A 19,887-nucleotide genomic window follows, 5' to 3' on the forward strand; every position below is an offset into this window, starting at 1 on the left:
CTTCCAAATTACTCTGAGTTTACCAGTTGATGCTGTTAGGTTAGTTGCCCCTATTTCCTGTCGCTTATCCACTCTTTTAATAGAGTTAAAAATAGTCAGGATTGGATTGCGATCGCTATATACAGTGCTGGGGACGTCGGCCTTTATTAAACAGTCCACAAGTAGAGAGGAAATTAATACATAGTCGATAGTGGAAGAACAGCCACGCCCTATGTATGTAGCCAAGGGACCTTCGCCCGTGGTACGGCTGGCTATCTCCATAACATTGACTAAGTCACGAATAGCTATGTGGTTAAGCAATTCCTCTCCTCTTTTACAAGGTGGCACCCGACTAGAAGGGGCAACTAGGTTGGAGTTTCCCTTGTGGATGTGGGCATTAAAATCGCCTCCCAGGATGATCCCATCAAATTTACCATAAGTATGTCCATCCACAATTTTATCGATAAAATCAAACAACCTTATAAAATTATTATTGGGTTGGGATGAAAAATCATTATTATAAAAATTAATTAAACATAACTTAATTCTACCTGAATAGATTAAAGCCTGGAAATGTTCATCATGTGTCTCCAAAGTTTTAGTCTTTCCACCTGCGGTGATCTTTACCCATAATGATAAACCTTCGCTGGGTCATCCCACCGCCGGGCATGGTACAATATGATTATGGCAAATATACCCTTCAAAGAGAAGACCACTAGTACACCATGTTTCCTGAAACATTAGGATATCAAAGGTCTTAATCCAATCAGACCAATCGATAGATTCCGTTTTTGTTTTTAAACCAGCAATATTCCAGCTTAGTACAGTTAAACCATCATTAGGCGTGACAGCAAGGGGGACAAGATCAGTTGTATTTGAGTTCCCTAATGGTGTAACCTCCATGCAAGGCTTGGGCGTGGTGGTAGTAGTGCTTAAATTGTTGTTATGCTGGAAAGCTCCATCATTGGTCATGGGCCTTTCTGTAACATCTGGGTCAACCGTTGATGGTCAACCTTGGCTCTCTAGATCGGATAGGGCACTAAATCTGTTAAATAAAGGATAAATTGGTGTAACTGGGTTGGATGGTCTCAGTGGGGGTCTATAAAAATATCTCAGAGATAAAGGGGTCACAGCAGTAGATGGGCTGAAATAGGTGTTGTTACAATTTAGCAAGTGATTTACTGTTGCGGGATGCCTGAAATTCAAGACAATACAGTCTCCGTTAATGTTCTTAGACGAGGGACCCACCCAATCTACCCGTCGTGCTGTCAAGATGTCGCTAGAAATCTGCAACCCTACACCTTTGTGCCTAAACAGCCAGTTAATGGACTTATTTTTTAACTGGACCCAAGACTCTCTTTGATCCTCCTTCAAGGGGGGGACTCCTGCTAAAACTAAAACATAAGGGCAAGCTTCAGGGGGCAAGTGGAGGACCGGCCCTGTTTGTTTTTTGGGCCGTGAGACATTAGTTAGCCCAATTTCGGAGGAGACCTTTCCTGGTTTCCCCGCTTTCCCGGAGACAGGCCCCGTTACAACTCCGAGCACCCCTCCGGCAGGACAGGGCTGCCTGTCTGGTACTCGTGGCCCAGGTTGAGATGGTTTGACCAAAGTGGCACCCTGTGATGGCAAAGGTTGATTGCTCCCTGTGGGGCTCTCCCTAATCACACTCCTGATATCAGATGTAACACGGGTGGTACTTTCCCCATAATGCCCCTGTTGGCTGTCTCCATATCTTTCAGGAATCGGTCTCCCCTTAGCTTATCAATACTAATAGAACTTTTCCTTTTTGCGTCTTCCCTTTTCACCAGGCTCTCTAATCTATCCATCCTTTTAAAAATCATATTAAACTGTTTATCCATTTGACTTTTCATTTGGTTAAAAATTGAGTCTACGATAGTTTCAATAAAATTCCCATTTGGTTTGTCCTGTGAGGCATTTCCCATGTTTGGCTCAGTCTGTGTGCAAGCAGAGTTTCGCTCGCAACATACAGAAACAGTGGCGATGTTGGTTACAAGCAAGGGTGCGGACTCCGTGTCAGGACCACCACTGGGTGTCGTTTTCCCACGGGACCACATGCTCTGTGGGGTAGGTTGCCCTTTATTACGTGCAGGTTGTTTCCTCTTGTTTAATGTTGGTTTGACGGGGCCTCTCTTCCTTTTCTCCCCTACTGTCTTATCACTCTGAGCCATGGAGAGGATGGCAGTGAGGTCCGTGGGATCTTGTTGTGAGTCAGTGATGGTAATAATATTACTCTCCGCTGATAAGACAGGAGGTGTAGGTGCCGGCAGAACGGTCTTAGTGATTGTGACCACTGGGGAAAGTGGCAAAATGTTGGACATACAAGCTAGCTGGGTTTCAGGCGGTTCCAAATATGAGCTTGACAATCCCATAGACATTCTTCTTTCAGTATTTGCAATTTCAGTGGTGACTAAATTGAAAGCATTTTCCAGCATGCTTTCAATTGAAGCAGGTATCACCGAGGGAGTTTTAGTGGCCTACTCGAGGTGGTGTTATTCCGTTTCCCCATGATAATATAAGGGTGGCTCACCTTTGTCGCTGCTTAGTAGGGTGGCCCGCCCGACCACTGTCGACCCCTGACGACCACAGACGGCCCACCCTCTGCCCGGGCTCAGCCCGGCGCCGTCCGCGCGCGTCCCGTGAGGCGGGAGGGTCAGCTGGTTCTTATGCGCCTCCGGGTGCAGCAGTATGATGCGGCAAGTCGGCGCCCCCATAGTCAGGCAGGGGACGCTGGGTAGTGTAGTCGCTCTCCCCTCTCGGCGGCCGGGATGTCAGCAGCGGCGGCGTGGGAGAGCGTTTGAAGGCAAGAGGTGTTTTCTGGGCCCCCACAGGTAGGAGTCCGCTATCAGTGCCCCCAACAACAAGAAACAACAAGGAACCCCCCTTACCTATCTGTAAGAATGTAATCAAGTCTAGAAGAGTGGCCATGCTTTTTACTAAAAAAAGTGAAACCTGGTTCGTCCTCCATCTTCAAACTCCATAGGTCTATTAATCCAAGCTCGTGCATCAGGTTAATCATTGTCTGGCGTGTACGCTGAGCTGACACATACCGGCTAAGGTTGGACCTATCTTTAGAGGGATTCAGGAGGACATTAAAGTGCCCACCTATTATTATTGGGACAGTGACTTCTGCTAGTTTGGCCTGTACTCTGAGAAGATATGTCGGATCGTCAGTGTTAGGGCCATAGTAGGACACTATGGCGAGTTCCGCCCCCCCTATCACTGCCTGCACCAAGATCCACTGCCCAGATTGATCAGTTAACGTAGCCTTTATGGTGCTTCCTAGGTTAGATCTAAACAGAACCGCTACACCCTTACTGTGTATTGTTTGGTCGGAGAAAAAAGAAGCTCTCCACCCACTTATATTTACTAAAAGTAACTCTAGATTCGGAATTGCTCAGGTGGGTTTCTTGTAACAGGATAACCTGTGCAGAGGATTGCTCCAGATGTTTCATAATTAACATCTGTCTACGGGGGCATCGCAGTCCATTAACATTCCAAGATAGGGACTTTATGTTATTGGATGTCATTCAATACCAGGTTTCCCTCCAAAATTAGACAGACTAGAGAGGCATCTACACTTAAGCTTATAGTGAAAAAGAGGAATTTTTGTATAAATATTTTCCCCCTGCAGCGCCACCCGTGCTCCCCCTAACAACCACCCGCCTCCCCCCCCGTGACCCCTCTCAACCATCTACACCCAAGGGGAACCCTCTCTTTTTTTCCCGGGCATATGCCCTTGGGCAGGAGCACCCCGGATGTGACTGTACACAAATACTCCTAAATTTAATAGACTGACTTCTCTCCTGCGGAGCATACTTCCACTTACTATTCCAATTCGACTTGCCCTATTTTGTTTTATCCTCCTTATGGTATCCTTTTCCCTTTTCCTTTTCAATATTCGATGATGAACGTGCACTACACTGGTTATACCCGCTAGTTACACCTTGCTGACACATCCACTTCCACTACTACTTCCACCCCGGCATTCCTCTTTAATTTTCTCTATTAAGGAATCAACCTCATCAATATGTCTCAAGTTATACATGTGATTATTCCACATGATGCGCAGTGACGCAGGGAATCTCAAATGCGACTTAGCTCCCAGCGCATTCAGTATCGTCATTCTTTTCCCCAGTTCCCACTGCTTAGTGGCGGTGATATGGGAGACATCTGAACGGATTGAGAAAGAGAAACCAGTAGATAAAGAGCTGCACTTTAGCTGACCAGCTTTCAGAGCGAGAGACAAGAACTTCTCCTTAATGGTATATGTTAGGAAGTTCACCAGGATTTTTCTAGGGTGCTCTCTCCCTTGAACCCTCCTAAATCAGTCTCGATGTACCCTCTGGATGTCCATGCTCAGGTCCAGGCCTACATCTTCAGAGTCCTTCAGAATAGTAGCTTTCAGAAGGGAGACGACAAAGTTCTTGAGGTTATTCTTCCTGGAATGATTTTCTAACCGCTCTATGTCGTCTTTCAAGTCCTGATTCTGCTTGGCCATTTTACTTATTCAAGCCGCAGACACATTCAAATCATCCTTAATTTTTGGTAGTTCTGCCTCGAGTGCGTCCGTTCTTTTTTAAACCTCCTCCACTTTCTGAGCAAGTGCCTCACAGGAGGCCTGAATAGCTGCCTGATTCGTCTCTGATACCGTGAACCTCCTACCGACATCATCTCTCAGACTTAACAGGATATCAGCCAATGACCCAGGAGACTCAGAAGTACCTACAGGCCCAGGTGCGGGCTAGACAGATGGCGAGGATGGTGACGATAACAGAGAAGACTGCTGGAGTGGCTCAGGGGTTCCAAGCGTCTGAGGCCGAGACTGAGATTCCAGCCCTTTCACTGAAATTGCAATAGAGGTGTCCTCCTGATCTGTGTTATGAATCTCCAATGTCGAAAAACTATTTTATAGTTCCACTGACAAGTGGATAGGTGCAAAATGGCCCTGTGTGGACAGATTCTTCATAATACCAGTGGGAACAGTGGAGTGGTGGGGGTTCAGATCACTAGCCACCAGGCTTGCTGCTGTGACAGTAGTTACAGTTGTAGTGGTTGTAGGGATGTATGATGTTACAACGCATACTTTTACAACGCCTACCTTTACATCGCAAGTTTTACAACGCATACCATTACAACGCATAATGCTTTCAGGCGCTGGATAGTGAATAGTTTAATTTACTATTCCAACTCCAGTCCCCGTGGATAGTAGGGAAGGTGTTGGATAGTAAATTAAACCTATTCCCTATCCTTGAGCGCCCCCCCCAGCGCTATGCGTTGTAATGGTTTGCGTTGTAAAAGTTGCGTTGTAATGGTAGTTCGTTGTAAAAGTTTCGTTGTAAAGGCTGTATACCGGTTGTAGCGGGGATATCAAGGGGAATAGAGATGGTCGTCATATTCAGAGCCGCCACTTTATCCTTGTCCTTCGTGCTAGTATTCTGCCCACAGACCACAGTGTTAGTGGAGATGACCTTGTAAAATGATTTCAGAGAGGGCGTAATTTTGACTGTAGTGCCTCCCCTGATTTTTTTTACGACCTTTTCCCTTACCTAGGGGAGATCCCTCAGTTATAGAGGCTCCTGTCACCTGCCTAGTGCTAGCCTTTACTACCACTACTGGAGGTGAAACAACCCCAGGTTTAGAGATCACAGCCAGGCTACTAGGAGGTCTGTTGCGCAACGTATAGCGACAGACCGTGGGCTCATAGGTTTCTTTAACTAAACACAAGTTATTGTCAGGTTTACTGCCCACACACTTCTCCATACGATGTATAGATTGATCTTGGTACTGAGAGAGTGATGGAGGAGAGGAGAGATGCAGCGCCAGGACAAGAATGGTAACTTTGCGGCTCCAGAGATATACATTTATTTGTTACAATTTTTCTGAAAATACTGTTTTTGTATTTCTTCTATTTTTTCCTCAGTTTTTCACTTGTATGAGTTATGGTGTTTCTTTTGTATAGTAATACTTTATTTTCTTTTGTGATTAGTCTTTTTATTTAGCATGGGCTTGCAGCTCGTTTTGCTCGATGCTAGTAACATTTTTCTTCATATATATATATATATATATATATATATATATATATATATTGATCCAAATCTCTCCCTTTCACGAAGAAAACCTGGTAGGCAGCTACTTGATTTTGTGCCTTAAATAAACACCATTTGAGCATCCAGAAAGCAGCCTGTGGTTTTCTTCGTGAAAGGGAGAGATTTGGATCAAGATTTCAGGGTGACCGGCACCCACACAGGCTCGCCGCAAGCTTAAACCGGGAACAGTCGGAAATGTGGTTCATATATATATATATATATATATATATATATATATATATATATATATATATATATATATATATATATATATATATATATATTCCAAGGCAATCTTTCTTCAGTAAGACAGATTAGAGGCAGCACGTCGGGCTTTTTTACAACACCATTTATTGAGAATTCGGGCAGACGCGTTTCGGAGTGATCCTTTTTCAATGCCCATATAGTATTCATTTGTGCCTCTGTTGTTCTCAGTCCCATATATAAATATAAGTACATGCTGTGTCTTTCTTTTGATGTATTTGTTGTTGTTTAGTTATAATAAGTATTTTTTCCTTAAAGGGAAAAGGCATGTGGTATTCCACCTCTGTGAGCCGTGTAGGTTGTCGAGCAAGGAACACAGGTTCGTGTGTTCCACGCTCGAGGGAGTATTTGGCGAAGGACGGTAGATTATGGCGGAAGGAGAAGGACAGCCGCGGTCGGTAGTGGGATGACCTGCAGGGCGGTGACGTGGGTAGGTGGAGGGGCAGGGTGGGGGGTAGTAATGTATGGATTACGGAGTTTTACAGGTAAGTAAACATATAAATATATAAAATGAATTTCGCTGCGTGCACGGCATCACCAAATGCGATGCAGTGCGCGCAACAAAATTCGCTTCATTTATTTATATGTTTACTTACCTGTAAAACACCGTGATCCATATATTACTACCCCCCACCCTACCCCTCCCCCTCCCCATGTCACCGCCCTGCAGGTCATCCCACTACTGACCGTGGCTGGAGAAGGAGCTGCTGGTGGTGACTCACCAACGTACCTACATGCGGAAATTAAGAAGTTTACCTTGGATACTTGTGATGCCTCCTACTTCATCCGTACACAATGCGTCCGTAACAGCAGCAGTTATCGGACAACAAATGTTTGGCCAAAATAAAGAACAGAAGGCCATCCTAGCAATGAAATGTAATTCAAAGCTGCTCCCTCACTGATGAGCAATGCCTTCACGAGCAGCAGGAGCACCGGTACATGTTTTGGAAGAACAAATGCTAAAGGAAGTGAAATGAAACCAGTAGCAGTTATTCTTCTATGAACCACAGGAACGAGCTGCTTTTTTGTAGGAGTATTGGAGTCAAACGCCCAATACATTAAGTAATGCAATAAAATGCAAGGAGGATGCTTGCCAACCTGCCCGGAACTGAATGCACTAATTAAAATGAGGATGTGCATATGTGCAAGGGAAAAATGCTGGCACTCAGAGTAAGGGGAGCTAAGGGCTGAAGTGGATCTGCCTGTTATATGCTGTGTTGGGCGGAACCAAATTGTGAATGACAGTTTAACAGGTCAAACGAGGAAGCCTTTAAATCAAAATGTCCATATGTATCTATATTTTGTATATATTTTTTTAACAACAATAGTCTGGTGAGACAACTAAATCTAAAACCTTATCTCAATAAATTACAGCGTGGTTACCATGAGCAGTTTGGTTAGGAGTACGCTATTAGAATACACTTTAATTTGCTTTATTCCTATTAGTAGGAGTATAAGTGGTAGTAGGGTGTGTAGTACACGCAATCAATTACCATTGTTCATACTGATATTCGTCTTCAATGTTTGTACTTCTGCATTGGCGATCCCTTTTTTACCTGTAAGAAAAAAATATGGATGTAAATTGACAAGTATATATAGTGACAGTGAGCATCGCTTCCTTAAATGACCTTAACCAAAGTTCCTTCTATTATGGTTTGGTCCTCATTTGGACTATCAAGTGACACTTTATTATGTAGGTATGATGTTGGTGCAGAGAGACAAAGGAATGTGTATTTGTGTTCAGTTTTTCCCAGCTCTGGTCCAGGTCAAATGTTCCAGCCGATGTGGATGGCCATAATGATGAGGTTAGAAGGTAGCTTAGCTATTTCTACTCTTGAACCATTGACCAAGAAAAGACTAGGTCAACCATAGATATTACATGCTTACACACCAAATGTCTTTATACTTCATGAAACACCAGTTAGACATTCTTGCCCCTATGTATGGAAATGTTAAGAAATATATATTTTCCTGACAAGAGGTTGGAACGTGTGCGATTTTCTTAGGAATTATAACACTGTTACAAATTGCAATGATGATGTCAGCATCATCTTTCAGCATTTTTGTTTTTGTATTTAGATATGCGCATGTTAAAGGCACTTACATTGTGTAAAGAAGATGGCAACTACAAGCATGATAACAGAAATAATTAGTAGGGACAAAGTGATGGCTATTATCCTCCAGAAGCGAAGCTTTTCTTCAAGGTCCTTCACTTCTGTAAAAAAGTAAGAATTGGCATATATCAATCTCCGACCATCTTTGCATCAACTATCAGCTCATTAATCGTTCATATTGTGATGTATGTTTTAACTCCTTTTACCAGGCATATCATTCATTGCAAGTAATATGGAATGATAGCCTTAATCGCCAGATTTACCACTGAACTCTGCCTTCAGTATGAAGCAGCATTTGCCCCATCCTTACAGATAAACCTTTCCCCCAGCGCTCCCGGGTTACAGTGCCCAGTCACTTTCATTGCACTAAGTGCTTCATATACCCAATGGTCAGCCCAGCACCCCATTCCTTCTGCAGAAGGGGTAATAATTAGGCGTGGATATGAGAGGCCACTCCTCTGGGTTGCTAGTTGCAATCTCTTTGGGTGCCATGGCAGTCCATGTGACTTGAACATTCAGAATAATGATCTTTTAGAAGTAGGTATGCCTTTAGCTTTTTGCACCTGGCTTTACATGGCTTTTATTAGCTTTCGTTCCATAAAATGCAGAAGCCTCCAGTTTTCAATAGAGATTGAGGTATCACCTTGGATCAATGGGCAGCTGATACATCTTCCTCTACCCATATTCTTTCAGTCAAACCATGCAACTGCTCTCTGGTAAATTTCAATGCTGGGAGCAGCATCTTAACCGGTATTTTCAAAGTACTGTAAAGCCTCAAAGGCCGGCCTTATCTTAGACTCCTATATCCAAAGTCTTTCATTGCTTTCAAACCTCTAATATGGCATGCTCCGTCCTGTTAAATCACCGGGGACCTTCCTATTCTTGAGCAATACCTAAGTCATCAGCTTTCTGTATCTTCCCAGCCAAGAGGAGGAGAAGGTGCCAGAGAAGTGCCCAGATCCGAACACGTCCTTGTTTATTCCATTCTTGAAACCCAGAAACACAGCTATGGGGATATTGTTGCAAGATGGATGCGGCAGTGCATGTTAGCTATAGAATTCCCATGTTTAAAGTCAATTGTACACAATGCGGCAAGTGGCCCTTTGCCCTGCAGTAAACCTGCTGCTCTGCTGATCCAGAACTTTTTCTCCACTTAACACTAATGAGATTTTTTTCCGCGTGTAAACGTGGGCATGTTGTAAAAACGTTGTTGTAAACAATCCATAATTACAGATCTTTAACCACTTAATGATTTTTAGACTTGCCAAATTGATTAATTTACATTACCTAGTTTTTGTTTCGAAACTCCTAATTTTATAGTATTCAAGCCTGGCCTTATATGGCCTCATTCTCTGGCACATACAAAGAGCAGCCACTCTACCAATCCTCTCGTACAACATCCGTCTGGTGTTCCTTAGCCTAAGGTTCCTTAGACTAAATTGGATGCAAGAAAACAATCTACATGAAGCCACCAATCATCTTGTCGTGAAACAGACCAGGCCTAGGTTCTTCCTTGTTTGCCAAACACTTTATTATAAGGAGGCTGCTGTGTGGATCACAGAAGCAAAACTGGATGCACGCCTTTGTCACTTAACTGTGTAGGCAGATTGTATGAACAATGACTCCCTAAAGCATGCATGCCTGAACAATGCAGTCTTAACAATGACTGCGTATTAACCACACATGCCTTTACAACAAATTTCGTTGTAAAGGCATGATTAGGTGTATGCTTGGTAAAGATCAAACCCCAGCACTCCCTGCCCTGAGCCCTGAAACTCAGCCCTGAGCCCTACAATCTACCCACCCAGCCCTAAAAACTACACTGACTCCCCACACTGAGCCCTAACCCCCAGTCCCAGCGCAAAGAACTAGTCCAGCCCCAGAGGCCTAAAACTGGCCTCCAGCTCTGAAAAATGCCCCTTTTACCCCTTCCACCATGAGCCCCCAAACTTGGGCCCCAGTCCTCAAACTACCTTGACCTCAGCCCCATTGTCCTGAGCCCTAAAGCAGCCCCCCCAGCCCAATATTTACCTCTAACCTCTGGCCCCCTCCCCCCCCCCCTGTACCTAATTGCCAAGCCACGTCCTGGTCCTTACTGTCCCCATCCTTCCTGTTCCTCTCCCTGCTCATCCGCTTTGAATCTAGAGCGCTGACTGCCTTATCCACACTGATACGTGGTTAAGGCATATACATGGTTAAGACAAGCGTGGTTCGGCTTGCATTGAAATGGCACGTGTGGTTAGGCCTGCGTTGTAAATGCTGTTTCCCTCGCAGTCATAGAATACAGCAGCAGTGGCACAACAAGCCTTGTTGTTAATGTTTGGTCATAGGGACACGAATACTGTTGCACTTCAGTTTTTTAATGTGCAGTTCTCATAGTCACATGACGCAAACTATTTGCAGAATGTACAGATCCAATATCCATTTTGAATTTAATCTCCATGGTGCAGCATCTATTTTGGTGTTGGCATATCTTCTGCACTAGTGGGTAGTTCTAAATGGATGCCTTGCTTTATGTATTTCCTGCTTATTTTCATTTTTTTGCATGTACTGATTCCGTTGTTACTTGCTTCCCAATACGTAGAAGACAGTAGTAGTAAAAGTAGTGAGCATTTGGAAAATAAAAGGTTGTTTGAAAATTATAAGCGAAACAATGAATTTGTGCATAAGGCTTAAGTCTTACCTCTTAAAATCTGTCGATCCTGTGAGGACTTCTGTATGCCTCCCTTTGGTTTATCTGTAACAGAGTTTTTTTAATGTTTGAACTGTATCTTACTGTACAATGAATAGTCCAACAATTCTTTAACTCAACACATAACCACTTATTTGAATGTATTCATTCGCCACATCTGTGTGATCTTTTTCCCCAAATCATTCATTGCATTAGAAGTAATTTTCCAAACAATACAAGCTTAAGAAAGGGTGCATGATTGTTTTTATTTCAACTTACACATGATCAATACTGGTGCTGAGCTGAAAACTGTAAAAACACAGGTGACCAGAACCACTTAGCAACATCAAGTCACATTACTCCTGAGACGTGAGCATTTTCAGCATCTGAGATACCATTTGATGTCAACCTCTTTTTTCACTGTGTAGGAACATGAGTTTAGTAAGATTCACATCCGATTTGTAAAACTGCTATGTAGAGATGAAGAAGATCGTGGAAAGATATCCCTTCGAATTAATCAAAAACTGATTCATAACATGAGTTTTACATGACAAAAGACTGAATATGAAACAAAGAGGAAGTGATTAATAGTGAGCCAAATCGAATATTTTGCTGCTAAATTTCCTGACACATTAAATTACTTCATGTCTGCCCAAAATAAACCCAAGGAAGGTAAATTATTTTGTCACTAATACTACTCAATTCATTACTACTTCTCACCCATTTGTTAAAATAAAGGATAGGTTTGTGAGGGAGAAACAATCCGTTCATGACAAACACTAACAGATGAATAAAAAAATCAGTTATTCATGAAAAAAAACTACCTGACAAAACACAAATAATTTGTTACTAAAACGAATGGAGTCTCAATCAAAATAATCATGGGCCAGATGTATGACCATTTGGAACTGTGACTCGCAAATTGCGAAAAATAGCGAGTTGCAATTTGCGAGTCGCAATTCCAGCAGTGTCAGAGACACTGTGAGCGATTTCCAATGGGGTCGCAAAATGCGAGGCTCATCAATATTCATGAGACACTCGCATTTTGTGACCCCATTGAGAATGGCTGGCCCTCCCAGGGGTGGTGGCCTGTTGGGCTCAGCAGGCCACTATGTCTCGGACTGCTTTTAAATTAAGCAGCTTTTTTTCAAAAATGCAGCCCATTTTCCTTAAAGGAAAACGGTTTGCATAAAAAAAAAAACAAATGAAACTTTTTCAATTAATTTTTTAAGGCCTGCCCTTAAAAAATATTTTCATATGCATTTGCAAAGGGCAAGGTGTCCCCTGGGGATCCCTTCCCCTTTGGAACTGCATTACCAACTACTTGAAGTAGGTGGTAAATTGTGACTCTTTTGCGACCACAATTGCGGTCGCAAAACTGTCATACATAGGGCTCAGGGTCGCAATTAGGAAGGGACGCCCTTGAAACGCACCTTCCTAATTGCGAGTCGCAAACGCTATTTAGCGAGTCGCAAATAAATTGCGACACACTAAATAGAATTTGTACATGGCCCTGTGGGGTTTTTAAATGCACAAACAGGTCACAGGCCCAATTGCGCATGAAAAAACGGGTCGTACATCTGCCTCTAAATCTCAGTTTAAAAAAAGGACTTGATTTCTGACATAATGTATCATGTGTAAAAATATAGCATTGGTTATTGGAAAACCAAATTGTTTTCTGTCAAATTGTAATTTATTTGTGAAAAAATTAAATTGAGTCATAGGAGAATTGAAGCACCGCAATAAGAACTGAACCCCTGACACACTGTAACTGATTACTTATGAGTGTGCTAATTCACAAAACGGCAATTAATAAAATTCAAACACACTAGCACATTTATGAAAAAAATTTCGCTGATAAAAATAGCAAACTGATTGATGAAAAAACGAATTTCTCTCCTGACAAAAACTATTTGAATTTAAATATAATAAGCTTTGTAACAAAACTAATTAACTAAATTAACAATAGTTAATTAAGTACTATTTAAACTGCTAAAGCAGATTGATTCCTGGCAAAATCAAATTTATTAGTGACAAAAAGATGATTTATTACAGAAGCTAATTGGTTTATGATAACATTGAGATAATTTGCGGCATAATTTATTATTTAGAGGAAAAACATTTTAAGCCATGCAAAATTGAATTGATTATGGGCAAAAAAAGAATCAATTCCTTGCAAACACTAATTGATTAATGACAAAAACTCATTAAAAAATGAGGTTGAATGATGGAATCATGCATGCATTTACCAAGCATGCCTTTACTATGTGGTAGTTACAACCTGGTTCCATTAACATGCATTACCATTTTCACTCATGTCTTTACCTTAGATATGCCTCTACTGCACATGCCTTTACAACAAATGTTGTTGTAAAGGCATGATTGGTAAAGGCATATGGGTGCTAAAGGTTACGTGTTGTCAACGGACCTACTTTGTGCTGCTGGCATCTGCCACAGCCCCTCCCATGCCTGAGCCCTATGCAACACTCCTCCCCTCTCACCCAGCCCTGAAAACCATCCCGCCTCAAGCCAATAAATCTTAAACCAGCATCCTAGCTCTAAAACAGACTCTCCCCCCATCCTGAGCCCTAAAATCCGTCCAACAGCCATGAGAACTACCCTTACTCCAGCCCTGAGCACTAAAACCGGCCTCCCAGACCTTAAAACACTCCAGCCCCACGACCAGAATCCTAAAACATGCCCCCAGCCCTGAAAACTATCCTCCCCCATCCCTGAGCCTTAAAACCGGCCTCCCAACCATACAAACACCCCTGCTTCCCACCCGCTGCCCTGCACAGGAAGGCAGCAGACAAAGACGCTTCAAAGCTTCCCCTTGGGCACTGCACAGGCAATAAGCAGGAAGCCCCTCCAAGTGTCTCCAACACCTCCCATCCCCCCATTAGCTCAGTGTTTAGAGTGCTGACTATCTTTGCCATGTATATGCTTTTATCACCTTTACACTGATTTTCACTGTAACAGCATGAGTGGTAAGGCATACTCATTGTTAAACCCTGTGTGATAAAGGCTATGCGTGGTAAAGGTAACCGCGATGTAAGGCGCACATTGTTATGGTAACGCATGGTAACAACCGTGTGCTAACATCTGTTTCCCAAATAATGACAATAAATAGATTCATGGCAAAAATTAAATAATATATACCAGAAGCCAACCCAGTGATAACAAATACTAATTGATTCTTAATGAATAGTATATATCAAATGGAGCAATACTTCTCCAATATTGTTTCTTTTATAGATTCACATGCTTGAAACTTCCTCGTCGTCACGGTGGAAGCCCCATGGTAACAGTAAAATAGCAGTATTAAAACTCGGCATTCAAATGCCCATAGACATTCACTAGCTTTTAGCAACCTATTACCATTGTTTTAAAACATCCGAACTCCAGCCAATCAGAGTGTAGACCATAGAGTCTCCTTGCCCAGCAGGGCCAATATACCTCAGATTTCTTACCACATGTCATGTGTTTGGGGGTCTCTCTGAGCTCTGCTCAGTCACAGCGTTTCTACTGTTGCCCATTTGAACTTCCAGCTATCAGTTCATTTCTTCTTCTGAGGTACAGTCCAGTAGTGTTAGTACCTATTTTTTTTCATTATGTCGGGGTCTAAAAAAGGACTGTTTAGGCCCTGTAAGACTTGTGGAAAGTTCACTGTATAGTGAGGACCTATATAAGGAGTGTCTTTATCCAGATCACAAGCACAGAGGATGCAAGTACTGTTGCACTTTCTCCACAAAAACTCTCAAACACCGTGAGGGTAAGTTGCTTCTCTGGTTGCAAAACAAAAAAGCGGCAAAAGGCTCTGACTCTGAGGCTGAGGAGAAGCCCCATACCTCCTTCAGAAAAAGAAAGAAAGTATGGTCTTCCTCTTCAGGTAAGGATCGTAAAAAAATCCAGGTCTCAGAGTAAAGAGAGGGTTGAGGAAAAAAAGGAAAAAAAAGAGCAGCCCGGTTCCTCTTCTTCTCACCAGAGGTCTGCTTCTGCTCCACAGTCGATGCCTCATACTTCTTCCAGGGAATCCTCAGTGGAGAAAACCTGCTTGTGTGCCACGGTCCCGTCGACAAAGAAATTAGCGTCTACAATCTCCGTCTCCACAGGAGCTGGCGCTCTGTTGATGGATTCTTTAGGGACTACACCGACGGTCAAGATGACAACGGCGGCTTCGTCAACAACGCCAGTGGTGGTGTCACCGTTGTAGGCTGCAGTTAGACCATCACCGTTGACGAGGCCTTCACCATTGATGGTTCAGCAACTTTTTAACCACCTCAGTCGGTTATGCCATCAATGATCTTGTCGACCACTCCGTCGACGGGGGAGAAAGACAGTCTGCTTATAAAGCTGGTTCCTCACCTTGTGCAGGATTTTTTGAAGATATCTCCATTACCTCCTACACATCTCCTGGATTTCAAGGAATCTGAAGATGATGGTCCTTTTGGCCCTGCTGAAAGTCCCTCACAACTCAGGGCTAGGTGTCACGACTCAGAGGAAGAAGAGGAAATGAATGACCCATCTACTTTTTAGGAGGGGGATTATCCTTTTTTCCAGTGCTCAGCGTTTAGACGCATTTCAGTAGCATCACCCTTACTTATGTTCAGGAGGCTCCTATTTCTTTCTCCCTGGTTGCGCCCCCATTGCCAAAAAGCAAGACCGTTCCACCACCTGTGGAAATTCCTATACAATTTCAGGATGATGATGACCAGCAACTAGAGGAAGGGGAATTGAAGTTGGACACAGATGTCCATGATGTGTGGGATGAATATGTGGCTCTACTCCACCTTCTCCTACTCCGCCTCTAGCTGACTCCCCGCCTGCAGATATCGGCAGGTTCCATGATCTGATGGAACACGCTTCTAGGCGGTTTAACCTCCATATACCTGCCAAGCAGAAGAAATGTTTCTTAATAAATTTTAAGCCTACAATGTAGCCCTCCACATGATCCATTCCCATAGTATACTTCGTGTGGCAAGAGGGCCTGAAGTTGATGAAGGCGCCAACTTCTATCCCGGCTGTAGAAGCGAAATTTGGCAAGAAATATAGGGCGTCCCAAGACTCTTCAGCGTGCCTTATTGTTCACCCTCGGCCTGATTCGGTTACTATGCAAGCTGCTCAGATGACATCTAAAAAGCCTTCTTCTCTGTGAGCGGCTCACCTGACAAGCAACGGCGCTGACTAGAAAGTATTAATTATCAGACAAGATCTGCATAAAAGTTAAATTAATAAAGAACATTTTGAGCATACTTGGAGAACAACAGTCAGCTCATAGTATTAGATACTTTCACAAATGAAAAATGTAAAATGCAACAGCACCACTTTCAAGGACAAAATGCAATTTTAATTCATTGCTTTTTAGACATAGATTGTGAACAAATCACAATTGTAGAAAATGATGAATTGCCCCAAGAGAGGAACGTGCAGAAGAAGGGTAGGGAGTGTTTGGGTGATTTAGTGATAGGAGAGGAAAGGTCTTCAGGATAGTGACATGGAGCATATTTACAATATTTTACAAGCAGGGGATCGGTTGAAGATCACCGTCCTTAACAACCTGGCCACAACAGTATTTACAAGCACACTTGTTATCACCTTTGTTCAAGATAAGAGGATATCTTTTTCAATTTATAGCACATAGGGTATAAAGAGACATGGTCCAGGTTTGATAGTTAAGAATGCTTGATTCTTGGCGCGTTGGTATTGCGGGTGTGGATCAGCGTCGTAGTTTACCACAAAGCTTCCTAGTCCGTGTGTCCCCGAACTCTGCTTTCTCCTCCAGTCCCCAAACTGCAACAACCCCCAGACTGCAGGGATCCTTTCGGCGGGGGCAAGTGTGTAAGTACACCTCGCCCAGCGTGCAGTCACTGACCACAACACCGCCCCATCTCCTCTCATGCCTGGAGGTGGGCCTTGACAATTCCAGCAACCTGGATACAAACGAAAATCCGCCGAAGCAGTGTCCAGCAAAATCAGGGCCAACTAGATGCTGCAGGGGCATCTTAAGGGCAGTACTGGAACTGCGCGAATAAATGTCCAAAAAACTCCTTTACAGAAAGAGAAGAGGCCACACAGGGGACATTTTGAAGCCAGCTTTATTCAGAGCTCACATAGAATGGCGGATGCATTTCGGCGTCATATCCTTCTTCAGCGCCAGGAGTGTAGTCAGGATGTAGGCTCATCTCACGGGTTTAAAAATTACCCTGCCCCATCCAGATTGGTGTTAAGCTGCTCCTCCCCTAAGGTAAGTACCATGGGCCTATACCTTACGTAGGCCGCCCGGTGGATGGCGCCTACAAGTCCCAGAATGCTTGATTCTTGGCGAGTTGGTATTGCGGGGGTGGATCAGCGTCGTAGTTTACCACAAAGCTCCCAAGTCCGTGTGTCCCCGAACTCTGCTTTCTCCTCCAGTCCCCAAACTGCAGCAACCCCCAGACTGCAGGGATCCTTTCGGCGGGGGCAAGTGTGTAAGTACACCTCGCCCAGCGTGCAGTCACTGACCACAACACCGCCCCATCTCCTCCCGTGCCTGGAGGTGGGCCTTGGCAATTCCAGCAACCTGGATACAAACGAAAATCCGCCGAAACAGTGTCCAGCAAAACCAGGGCCAACTAGATGCTGCAGCGGCCTCTTAAGCGCAGTACTGGAACTGCGCGAATAAATGTTAAAAAAACTCCTTCACAGAAAGAGAAGAGGCCACACAGGGGACATTTTGAAGCCAGCTTTATTCGGAGCTCACATAGAATGGCGGATGCATTTCGGCGTCATAGCCTTCTTCAGCGCCAGGAGTGTAGTCAGGATGTAGGCGCATCTCACGGGTTTAAAAATTACCCTGCCCCATCCTGATTGGTGTTAAGATGCTCCTCCCCTAAGGTAAGTACCATGTGCCTATACCTTACGTAGGCCGCCCGGTGGATGGCGCCTACAAGTCCCAGAATGCTTGATTCTTGGCGAGTTGGTATTGCAGGGGTGGATCAGCGTCGTAGTTTACCACAAAGCTCCCAAGTCCGTGTGTCCCCGAACTCTGCTTTCTCCTCCAGTCCCCAAACTGCAGCAACCCCCAGACTGCAGGGATACTTTCGGCGGGGGCAAGTGTGTAAGTACACCTCGCCCAGCGTGCAGTCACTGACCACAACACCGCCCCATCTCCTCCTGTGCCTGGAGGTGGGCCTTGGCAATTCCAGCAACCTGGATACAAACGAAAATCCGCCGAAGCAGTGTCCAGCAAAACCAGGGCCAACTCTATGCTGCAGGGCCCTCTTAAGCGCAGTACTGGAACTGCGCGAATAAATGTTAAAAAAACTCCTTCACAGAAAGAGAAGAGGCCACACAGGGGACATTTTGAAGCCAGCTTTATTCGGAGTTCACATAGAATGGCAGATGCATTTTGGCGTCATAGCCTTCTTCAGCGCCAGGAGTGTAGTCAGGATGTAAGCGCATCTCACGGGTTTAAAAATTACCCTGCCCCATCCTGATTGGTGTTAAGCTGCTCCTCCCCTAAGGTAAGTACCATGTGCCTATACCTTACGTAGGCCGCCCGGTGTATGGCGCCTACAAGTCCCAGAATGCTTGATTCTTGGCGAGTTGGTATTGCGGGGGTGGATCAGCGTCGTAGTTTACCACAAAGCTCCCAAGTCCGTGTGTCCCCGAACTCTGCTTTCTTCTCCAGTCCCCAAACTGCAGCAACCCCCAGACTGCAGGGATCCTTTCGGCGGGGGCAAGTGTGTAAGTACACCTTGCCCACCGTGCAGTCACTGACCACAACACCGCCCCATCTCCTCCCGTGCCTGGAGGTGGGCCTTGGCAATTCCAGCAACCTGGATACAAACGAAAATCCGCCGAAGCAGTGTCCAGCAAAACCAGGGCCAACTAGATGCTGCAGGGGCCTCTTAAGCGCAGTATATATACATACATACATATGAACAAGGCCGCAAGGCTGAAATGCATTGGTGTTAGACTGGGCACTGAATAAAGTCTATAAACTTGGAGGTCATCAGCAGGGCATTGCTGGCCCGCGCGTAATAGTTAGCCCAACTAACTATAACAGCTGAATTTCTCTGGTTTTGTATGAGTGAAATGTCCATCTAACTATAATGTCCCTGAAACCTGTGCTTTTTTCAGTGAATTTCTAAAGTTTTTTTAAATGCTAATTTCTAACTATAACGTCCCTGAAACCTATGATTTTTTCAGTGAATTTCAAAGGTTTTTTTATTTGATAATTTCTAACTATAACGTCTCTGAAACCTAGGTTTTTTTTTTAGTGCATTTCTAAAGTTTTTTTAATTATAATTTCTGACTATGCCTACAGAGGTAGGACATGTGAAGAAAGAGTAAGAAAGGCGCAGAAAGAAGCAAGAGAAATGCAGAAAGAACCAACAGAGGTGCAGAAAGAGGCCTTGTTTCAAAGTCATCCGGTGTGCCCAACTTTTTACTGACTGGAACTAGTGGTAACTGACTGACTAACCTACCCCGGAGCCGGTGCTATGCTGAAAGACACTTGAAATACAGGAAAAACAATTATATACACTAGGGTACACTATGGGTTGGGGTATCCCTGTGATTGGCATGACCTCCCCTGTAAGCCCCTAGTACGTAATAGGGCAGGGGGATTAAAAGTACCTCTAACTCAGAGGTGCAGATAGAGGCAAGAGGTAGGAAAGGTACAGAAACAGGGAACAGGGGTGCAGAAAGAGGCAAGTGAAGTACAGGAAGAAGTGAGAGTAGTGCAGACAGAACCAATAGAGGTGCAAAA

The 19,887-nt window shown here is 44.1% G+C and overlaps 1 protein-coding gene across 2 annotated transcripts in view; it reads right to left on the reverse strand.

Annotated features, from left to right (window-relative positions):
• Positions 1-19,887, reverse strand: part of LOC144767472 (CD209 antigen-like protein C) — a 356,973-nt gene that overhangs the window by 140,994 nt on the left and 196,092 nt on the right. Inside the window, exons 2-4 of one of the 2 annotated variants that reach the window (XM_078650889.1) lie at positions 11,148-11,201; positions 8,455-8,565; positions 7,844-7,906 (exon numbers count right to left, since the gene is read on the reverse strand). In XM_078650889.1, coding sequence (XP_078507015.1) covers positions 7,844-7,906; positions 8,455-8,565; positions 11,148-11,201 — 228 coding nt within the window. The remainder of the gene's footprint in view (positions 1-7,843; positions 7,907-8,454; positions 8,566-11,147; positions 11,202-19,887) is intronic. The other variant, XM_078650891.1, reaches the window with a different exon arrangement.

Source organism: Lissotriton helveticus, chromosome 7, assembly GCF_964261635.1.
Source record: "Lissotriton helveticus chromosome 7, aLisHel1.1, whole genome shotgun sequence".
Lineage (NCBI taxonomy): Eukaryota > Metazoa > Chordata > Amphibia > Caudata > Salamandridae > Lissotriton > Lissotriton helveticus.